Here is a 9,928-nt window from a genome sequence, read left to right as displayed (position 1 = left end):
GATGCATTTTGTGTATTTAGATAAACCCTGAAAAGTTGCATTTTGATCCTCAGAGGAGAAAAATAAAACACACTGGAGCACACATTTTGATACAAAATATTTCCTTTAATAAATAGAAACCGTTCTTAAAGCAATACACAGTCCTTCACCCACTTAACAGACGATCAGAAGATTAGTCTTGATTCACGTTGTGCCATCTCCTCTACCTCCTCCAAACTGAGGTCATTGTTTCTCAACCTGCAGTGTAATAGGAAGAGAAAATCAATCAATGACAAAGCACAGCCAGTCTGGAAATGGAAATGAAGCTTAAAGCCAAAATAACATTGTAGTTGAGCCAAAATCAGATGCAGCTGGCACTGAAACTAGCAGTATGCCTTGTCTTGTCCCAAATCCAGGATGCAAACAACCGCCAAGCACACATTCTAACCACAAAAGAAACAGTGGGAACATTACGCACCATACTGATTTCACATGCGTATTATGCTCTAGGGCTTGAATCAGACATTCCACCCCTGTTCTGGTTATCTGGTTCTGTGTCAACCTTTTACAGGAAATAAGAGGGTGGAGAGAGGGTGGAGCAATTTAAGCACTACTGTACAATAAGCACTCAAATGTCAAATCGGCCATTCGGTCGATACAAATGTTGTGTGCATTGTATGGCTATGACTTTTTCATCTCAAACACTTACCAAAGCTCCTCCAGTGATGTACTGTTCTTGATAATGTTGGCGAGGGCACACGCTCCTGCACTCCCCACACCGTTGCCAACCAGGCTGCCATTACATCAAATTAGAATTATATTTAGGTGAAATACTCTACAGATGTATTGCTAACAAACTAAAAGGTGCTGATATGTATATCTGGCAACTTACAAAAAAGTATTGTACAACTGTTTTATACTGTTTGTGGTCATTATGCAACTACACAAATGTGAGAAATCTCTAATACGTTTATATATATACGTCTTAAGTCTAGCCAAAGTGCCAATATTCTAAGTAAATATTACCTAAGCCAAATCAGAGTTTTGCTGTTCTCTAGGGCACTGGCAATGGCCTCTGCTCCTGCATCACCTATCCTGTTGCCCCAAAGTCTGGAAATACAAAGAAAGATTGGTAAATGGAAATGCACCACCAATAAGATGCATGGAATTTTGCAGGGAGGCTTTTACCCTAAATACTGCAGTGAGTGGTTGAGTTTCAGTCCCTGAGCCAGCTGCTTTGCTCCTTCTTCTGTTATATTGTTGTTGCCTAGTCTGACAGAAAATAGAGAAGTTAATTTGTTAAGTTACATGGTGCGTGTTATTGTAGTTTCAGTTTAGTCTAACCTCTAATGAGTGCTAATATTAGTGTATGTGCTGACCTCAGAGCAAGGAAATCCTGCTTGGTCTTCAGAAGATGAGAAAAGTGTTGAGTGCAGGCATCAGTTAGCTTGTTGTTGAAGAGCCTGGAGACAAACAAACCGATTATGAAAGGTTATTGATCAAACCTCATTTGTGACTTAAAGCTACAGTTGGTAACATTTAAAACTGAACTGAACAAGAACGAAAGTTAAGTCGGTGAAAGATAAAAAGTAAATCTATAAACACACAGAGGGATTAATAAATAACGGACCGTCTATAATGTAGTTTGTTTCAAATGAAGCTGGTAGGATAAGGATGTACCATTGTTTGCTAGCTTGATGCTAATGACAGTAACGTTAACTCAGCGGGTTGACAAAGTGCCTCTGCTGTTTCACACCATCATTTCCCCCTTTTACTCTGTGTGGTAACATCCCTAGAGGAAATATTAAAAACGCTGGGGTGTTGTTGTCATAGGCCTACAGTTGTCTACGGCAGCAGATCGTTCTGTGTTTCTACTGGTCAAAGTGACAGCTGTGATGGGAGAATTGGATCTCAGTGAAGGGCAAGTGGTCCATAACTTTAATTTTGGAGACAAAAAAAATGTAGGCTTAGCGCCCTGTGGTCCATTGCCCAATAGGAAATGTAGAATACTCAAAAGTACTTTAAAAGTGCTTGAGTTACTTTTCTCAGGGAGTAACATTGGAAGTACTTTTAAAGTAATTGAGTTACTTTACTCAGGAGTAAAGTAACTGGTTACTTTTTTAAAAAGTAATGCAGTAACGTACTTTGATTACTTTTAAAGTAACCCTTACCCAACACAACGGTAAAATTTTAGAGAATAATTCCGGGGGGTGACAAGGAAAAAAAGTTGTAGCCTGTCTTTTATACAGCATCTTTTACCGCAATTTGACGCTTTAGTCTTTTCTCTATCTCTCCAACAGGCAGGCATAGGACCTTTCTTAATACTGGCTGAGTCCACCTGCACATGTCCAGATTTATAACAAAATGACTGAAATCAAATTAACATGTACACATCGACAACAGTCAGGTGCGCTGTGCTGTGCAAGGTGCTGTGTGTTTCTGGAGCAGAGCAGGTCTCTGCCTCCCCGTGCGCAGTAGTGTGAATATTTATGCTATTAAGTAGAACGGAGAAAACATGTCTCTCATTGTTTAATAGCAGCAAAACAATAAGGCTTCATTCATCAAAGACAGAAACTCAATCTCTCTCCGTCTCTCCCTCTTTTTTCTCTGGCTCACGTGTGTGGAATGGATCTTTCATCTCTGGCTGGCTGCAGGTGCAAACCATTTTTTTTTGTTTTTTTGTTTGTTTTTTTTACCGGCAGTGAGATCATAACTTTAAAAAATGTTTGAAAGAAAAGTAACCAAAGAAAATATGTAATACTGAATATTTCGTTTGTTTACAAGGTAATTTGAATTTTGAAACCTTTTTTATTGACCTGTTCGTGATAAATTACTTTTTTGGACTTTCAACATTTATCTCAGCATTGCAAGACTGATAATGAGAGAGTCGAGACTCAAGCCAGCAGCAGCAGCCACATGTAGAAAAGTGGATATACAGTGAATGTCTATACTTATGAGAAATGGCTTAACTAAACATTTCCTGCAATTGAATTGATAAACTGGTTTATAAACAGTGTGCTGTGAGATCTGCAGCTGCGCACCTCACAACCATGTGTAATAGTCAAGCGTAATGACCGCTCCTTGTCAGTTAAACTGCACGTCTTTCATGTTTGTCTCACTGACAGGTGGAGCCTACAGACAGGTACCCATTAGCTACGAGCCTCTCCGTCACTGACTGCTCTTGTCCTGTCCTCTCCCTCTTCTTTCTCTCCTGTCCTCTCTGACTATCACTAAACTCTGGCTTTTGAACAATGCAGGAGAAATGTTGCAGACAGTTTATATTATCAGCCTGGGCCTGGGGCTTGTTGTAACAGTAAATGGGATGTGTTGTAACTTGTGTAAGTTAAACTGTGTCTGTGTGAGTGTACATCTAACCCTGCAATGCGCGATGTGGGCAGCAGGGTCCAGCCTGGCCCGCCTGTTGGAAAGAGTGTGGGATATACCACTACTAGGAATGGGAGGGGGGGACTAAATCTTTTGAGATTTAAATAGCACATTATTGCGCAATTATAATGAGCACCGCTTACATTGTGCTTTCAATAAATACTACTGCATTGTTCAAAAATTATTAATTGTGTCTCAAATTATTCTAGGAGGGTACAGCTTTACTGCAGAGGGGGTCATGTCCCCCCGTCCCCCCCGGGATTTCCGCCCCTGGTTGGCAATATGTAACCACGTGCGTTTGATGTTGAAGGAAAAAAGACGTCAATTCGCAGTGTTATACCAACTTGGTGCGTTTATTTTGAAGGAGACTGTATGCAGACTGTACATCTTCTGTGAAAACTGAAGTATATTTTGAAAACAAACAATGCATGTAACAGGCTGAAGTTGACACGGCATCCCAGAACGTCAACAACCAACGCACCTAGGGTACTTTGCAAGTTGTACCTGGATGTGGAAAGTCCATGACTAAATGTAGATATGTGACGAGGTTGGAGTGAGAATGTGTTGTCTTTTTGGCTCAACTGTTTTCAACGTGGCTGCCCGGTCACAAATATTCTCACTTTGCAGCTAAACAGTACACTAAAATATGTTTCTGAAAACATCTGAGGCGAGAAAGAGGCAATGCAGTAACAGTGTCTTGATTCATGTCTGATTCATAGATTAACTGTTTGACCACAGTTCACGAGCAGTGATTGACACCACTGACACAGCTGCATTAGACTGCTCGGCTCTGATTGGTTATTTTGCGTTCAGGCACGGTGGATTCTTGCAAATCTCATTAGAAGCATTGGGGAAGGAGGAATGTGATTTTTTTTAACAGATTATCTGTTTCACGTACTACTGTCAGGAGATAGTTTCATCAAATAATACATTTTTTTCTAAAAGTTACCAACGACAGCTTTAACGATAGTGTAATTAATCATTTGGACAACACTTACGCAATTTTCTGGAAGTTGTGACACTGGATACCTTTAGCAAGCAGTTTGCGGATCCCCTCATCTGTGATGTTATTATTTCTGAGGCTGAAAAAGAAAAAATTATAGGACACTTGAGCATAACATGCACTGTTGCCTTTCAGTAAATGCTATTGTGTAAGTGTTGTTTATTGTAATAAACAGATGTTAGGAAGAATTTAAACTTTTCCTACTCACTGCAGGGAATTACAAATGTGCATGCAGGGAAGAAGCTGCTCCACTCCAACATCACCCACAGAGTTGTTGTCCAGCTGGAGGCCTACTGGATTCTTTAAATGCTGGAGCACATAGGCTAATGCAGTGCACTCCACAGGACCAATGTTACAGTAGGTCAGTTTCAGGTGGTCCACTTCCAGCTTACTCATGGCATCTTTAGCAATCCTGCTCTCCTGCATCTCATAGATGCATTTAATAAGCCAGACAAAACCAGGCATTGCATGCATGCTCTTCTTCTCCCCCTCTACGGCTTGAGGGATGGACTTAAAGTGTTTCTGCATACCTTTGGACAGGCATCTCGCCACCTGTCTGACCCTCTTCTCCATCACAGCACTGGAGCAGCAGTGGCGCCACAGACTTCGATGATGCTGGGATAGTAGTCCAGATACAAAAGTGGCTGTGATTTGCAGATTTGGTGTTTCAGCTGCTGTAGCTTCTCCGTCTGAAGCCTGCTCTTGTTGATTAGTAGAAGGCAAGCAGGCCATTAAGCATGTGCTGCTCAGACCTGTCTCCTTCATGTTTTGCAGCTCAAAGAGTTTAGGGATAGCTGCGCGCTCAGTGTTATTTGACAAAACAATATACAGAGCAGCAAAAAAACATTGCATAGTCAGGTGGAGGAATTCATAGTGTTTACTGTGGGTGGAGGACATTTCTTTGCTTTGTATGAGAAAGCCCATGCAGATATCCTTCTCAGTTACATCACATGTCTCCAGGTCTGTGTCTGAGAACATGTAACAGCTGGTCCGTAACCCCTCAAAGGCAAGCTGCCCGAGATGCAAGACTGTTTTTAGATGCTCCTGAAGCCAACCTAACCCTATGGTGCTTTTCAGCGAGCTGTGGTGCTGGAAAAAGTGCTGTAAGATCATAAGGTAAACATCTGTGATTGTTTGTGGGCTGCCCTCTCCACAGCCTAGCAGCTCCTTGTGGCACTGTGAGACAATCCAGCAGAGGACTGGACTATGACAAAGTCCAAGTAATGCTGTGTTTGTCTGTAGGGACTCCAGAACCTTAGCTGCCACAGTGGAGTCCTTGTGATGCTTCTTCACAAAACAGTCAATCCCATTTGGGGAAAAGCCTTTCAGGAGGACTTCTTTGCGAAGATGTTTCTTCAACACAGGGCCCACTGCCTCTGGGCGACTGGTTACCACTTTCCGCACTCCCTTCATTAGCGAGCCCTGGATTAAGTTGAACAGTAGTGTGTGAACAGGTGCACGTTGGGTTGGGCAGCAGAGCCTGTGCTCATCTGAAAAGCTCTGCTTGAGCTCATCCAGGCCATCGAAAGTGAAGAGAATAAGATGTGGGTGGTCCAGGATGAACTGGAAAATCTCCTCCTGCTCCCGGTCTGGCCAGCAGCAGTGCTGAAACAGCAGTTCCTGGACAGACATTTCCTTGTCCTCTGAGTTCAACCTGCGACAGCTGAATGGAAACAAAAGGAGAAAGTCCTGGAAGGCTGCCCCCCGAGCCCAAAGCAAGTGCAGCCTCTGGAGCAAGGTGCTCTTCCCAACACCCGCTTCCCCAGACACCAGCACCGTGTCAGCCTCCTCGTTCACTGTACCCACTGAACCAACTACATCCTCCAGGCCCAAAGATCCATGGATATCAACACTGTTATGACCGAGTTCCAGCTGGCCTTCAGTGTAGATGTCATCCAGAGACATGTGGCTGGTCCCTCCATAAGTACTGAGAAAGCAGGACTGAGCAGACACCGAGCTGCTGAGCTTCTTCTGATACTTTAAGACCTCTGTGACAAAAATCATACTCATGAGATAAACTAGACACATACTGTATATTTGCATATATTCTGTTACTCTGAAATGTGGCACATTGACATCTGGTCTTTTCACAGTTTTAAATTAGTCTTTTTCAGGTAAGTTATATTTCCAGAGCTCCACATCTTCTGTACTTTAAAAGGGATATTTTGTATATTTCAGACAGATCACCCATAAGACGAGACAAAGATGCACATAGCAGATGTGCATCTTTAGGTATAGCTTTCACATAATGTCCTATTTATGGAAGCCATCATAATTGTGATCATGATGAGAAGTATTTTACTTCTACTTTACTAAGCATCTCCAAACAATGAGTTAGTGCCTCAAAATTACTGGAAACTATTAAAATATTCACGTAGTATCTTAAAATGAAGAAAAACTACATCAATATTTGAGAATTTTTTTTATTACTTTGAGATACTAAGTCTCCTTTCTTGAAATCGATGATGTAGTATCTGAGATACTAAGTCACTATTTTGAGAAATGGTCTCATTATATTGACTTTTTGTAATCACAATGGCAGAAATGGGTTTCCGTTCCTATTACAGTTTCCCTAAGTAATTGCATTCTGTAATAATTTTTTAGATTATAATAATGACATGCCTTTGGGAGGAGTCCATGTCTCCTGGTTCGCTGGAGATCCAGATTCCTGTGTTTGTTGAATGTACTGCAGTACAACCTCCGCTGCTGATTCTCCTTTTGATCTGACATGGTCGAGCAAACGCCTTGCCTGATTGACATGAGTGACAACAGATTTATTATTATAGGAAAAGTACAACATTGTGGGAAATACAAGTATTCCCTTTCTCGTAGAGAGTTAGATGAAAAAAATGATACACCTGTATGCTAAGTATGAAGCTAGCACCAGCAGACAGTTAGCCTAGCTGAGCACAAAGAATAGAAACAGGGGGAAACAGCTAGCCTGGCACTGTCCAAAGGTAGAAGTATCCAGCTACCAGCACCTCTAAAGTTCACTAATTAACATGCTTGTTGGTTGAATCCATGCAAATCCAGAGTTACAGTGGGGTTATATAGTGAACTTCATTGTCAGTCTCATTACCTTTCTGGAAAACACGCCAGTTTAATAGTGACATTTTTAAGTGCTGGTAGGTGGGACGGTTACTTGTGTACAGAGCTATGCCAACTGTTTCCCGCTGTTCCTATTCTATGTGCTAAGCTACGCTAACAGGCTGCTGGTGCTAGCTTCATATTTACCCTACAGACACGAGAGTGGTATTAATCTTCTTATCTAGCTCTTGGAGAGAAAATGAGTAAACTAGGATAAAAGCTATTTAAAGCAAAAAATAAAACAAAAATATTGACTGCAAAAGAATCAAGCATCATTTTTAATTTCAGGACTATTAAAGGAGGAGTCAGCAGTTCTGAAAAAAGACTGCTGATTTGAACCCAATTTCCAAAAACATGCATCCCTCCTGTAAGCCTCCCTCTCACTATCAGCACCTTTCACTTTATACATGGCCTTTAACCTGTGCCCAAGCATTAACATGTCTTGTGCTGAGCCACTGTTTGTTTCCCCTCATGCATGTCTCAGTAAGTAAAGAACAATAACAGGAAGTTGTCTAGACATTGTTTAAAGGTCCAGTGTGTAGGATTTAGGGGGATGTATTGGCAGAAATGAAATATAATGTAATATGTGTTTTTTTCTTGAGAGTATAATCACCTGAAAATAAGAATTATTGTATTTTCATTACCTTGGAATGAGCCATTTAAATCTACATGTCTTTGTCTACAAATATTGTCACACTGCCATGTTTCTACAGTAGCTCAGATTGGACAAACCAAACAAGCTCTGGCTCTGGATTGGGCCGTTCATGTTTTCATGTTGGCAGCCCGAGTACTAGTGGAGCATCAAAAAAACACAAGAGGGAGATACTTCTGTGGAGAATTTGGCTCCCCATAACAACCTCCTTAACGTCTGGATCTTAAGTTATCAGAGAATTAAGATGAGCACACTTTAGCAGGTGCTAGGCTAGTGGCTCATCCCTGACATGTCAGTGTTGGAAAAAGATTGATTTGTAACATGAAACTGCTTTATTCAACTTTTTTCCTGTTTAAATTATAATTTGGCTCCCGGTGAAAACCTCCTGAATGTCTGGATCAATAAGGTGAGCACACACATTAAGTTATCAGAGAACAGGTGAGCATAGATTAACAGGTGCTCATGTAGGAAAAACACTGAGTTGTAACATAAACTGCCTTAATCAGTGTTTCTAACCAGGTTTCAATCACCTGGTCCATTTACATTTTAGAGAAAGAGACCTCTGCGGATAATTTGGCTCCCCGTAAAAACCTCCTGAACAATGAACACTGAAGAGATTCTAACCAGGAGAAGATTCAGCTGGTTGCAACCTGCAGTCCTCACTGCTATATGCCCCTACACCCCCCTAAATATTGCATACTGTTCCTCTAATAAAAGTGTATAAAAGGTGTGCCATACACAGTACCTGCTGAGAGGGGGTGTGTATAGGAAGCCGTACTTCATCGCAGTCTGCTGAGGTGAAGTATTCCGATGTGACAAGAGCATTTAAAGCACCATCAATGCAGCCTTGTAGTTTGTTGACCAGGCTGGGTCGTTGAGTCAGAAGAGTCTGAGTAGATGTGCTCTGGTATTCTTTTTTTTCCTCTAAATTTAAACAGCAACCTGAAAAAGAGAGGCCAGCTCTCTGCGCTTCAGGCAGAATCTGTTTCAGAGCAGCAAGGAAGAGCTCACAGGTATCCACACCCTTTGCACGCACCAAGTCGAGCAACTGCCTGGCATTGGTATACAGTGCCCTGCCAGGTACCTGTACGTTCTGATAGTCCTCCCATATGAGCTCCCCCTGGGACAGCAGTATGTCCAGAACCTGTTCCAAATGCTCAGCTGACCCGCTGCTGCACAGTGCATGCAGTATCTCTGTCCGTTGTTTCAGCACAAGCTCCTGGACAAACATGCTTGTAGCATGTCAACATCCATACTCAGGGACATCCAGCGTTTACTTATACTGCTCTCAGTGTCACAACCTGGTAGAGAAAACACCCACATGTCATCATACTAGTCATCACCAGTTTCACTTAGATATAGCAGGATCAGTGTTATTACTAACATCATCATTACACTAACAGTTTTTTGTATGTAAATGTTTATAAGATTTAAAAGATTTAAGATTAGCACTCACTTTAGAGTCTCCACAACAGAGACACGAGCCTTCTTCCTCCATCTGTTATTTGGGCAGAGACGCTGGACTACTTTAGACCTGCCTCTTCCTCATTCCACAGCGGAAAGTGAAACCTACCCTGCGATCAAGTCCCTCCTGTAAAATGGAAACCAAAACCTTGCCAGCAAATGACATCAAACTTCAACAGAACTCTGTCACAATGGTGACAGTGCATCATAATGCAACAGTTGATTCATTTTCCTGTTATTATTTATTTTTTTTTAAATAGAACAAATGCGGTGTTTCCCAAGTTGTGTACAGTTTGCCACACTGTTCACATCCTCCACATTTCCACATCCTCTTGCCAGAGGTTTTCAGGGTGAGTGTT

The 9,928-nt window shown here is 41.7% G+C and overlaps 1 protein-coding gene across 3 annotated transcripts; it reads right to left on the bottom strand.

Annotated features, from left to right (window-relative positions):
* nod2 (nucleotide-binding oligomerization domain containing 2) lies at positions 1-9,654 on the bottom strand. Of its 3 annotated transcripts, XM_049560613.1 has the most exons (11): positions 9,562-9,654; positions 8,851-9,406; positions 6,989-7,115; positions 4,575-6,354; positions 4,362-4,445; positions 1,359-1,442; positions 1,168-1,251; positions 1,006-1,089; positions 689-772; positions 458-541; positions 1-237 (listed from the first exon to the last, which is right to left on the bottom strand). In XM_049560613.1, exons 2-11 carry the CDS (start codon positions 9,334-9,336, stop codon positions 165-167), a joined length of 2,970 nt encoding a protein of 989 aa, XP_049416570.1. In that variant the 5' UTR covers positions 9,337-9,406; positions 9,562-9,654; the 3' UTR covers positions 1-164. The 3 variants fall into 3 exon arrangements, 1 of the variants encoding a protein (XP_049416570.1); XR_007447827.1 differs by lacking the exons at positions 1-237; positions 458-541 and having other exon boundaries at positions 1,168-1,246; XR_007447826.1 differs by lacking the exons at positions 1-237; positions 458-541 and having other exon boundaries at positions 1,006-1,246.
* Between the last annotated feature and the right edge of the window lie 274 nt (positions 9,655-9,928).

The sequence above is a fragment of the Epinephelus fuscoguttatus genome, linkage group LG2, assembly GCF_011397635.1.
Source record: "Epinephelus fuscoguttatus linkage group LG2, E.fuscoguttatus.final_Chr_v1".
Lineage (NCBI taxonomy): Eukaryota > Metazoa > Chordata > Actinopteri > Perciformes > Serranidae > Epinephelus > Epinephelus fuscoguttatus.
The sequence above is the reverse complement of the archived record's forward strand: the minus strand, read 5'-3'. Positions and strand labels throughout refer to the sequence as shown.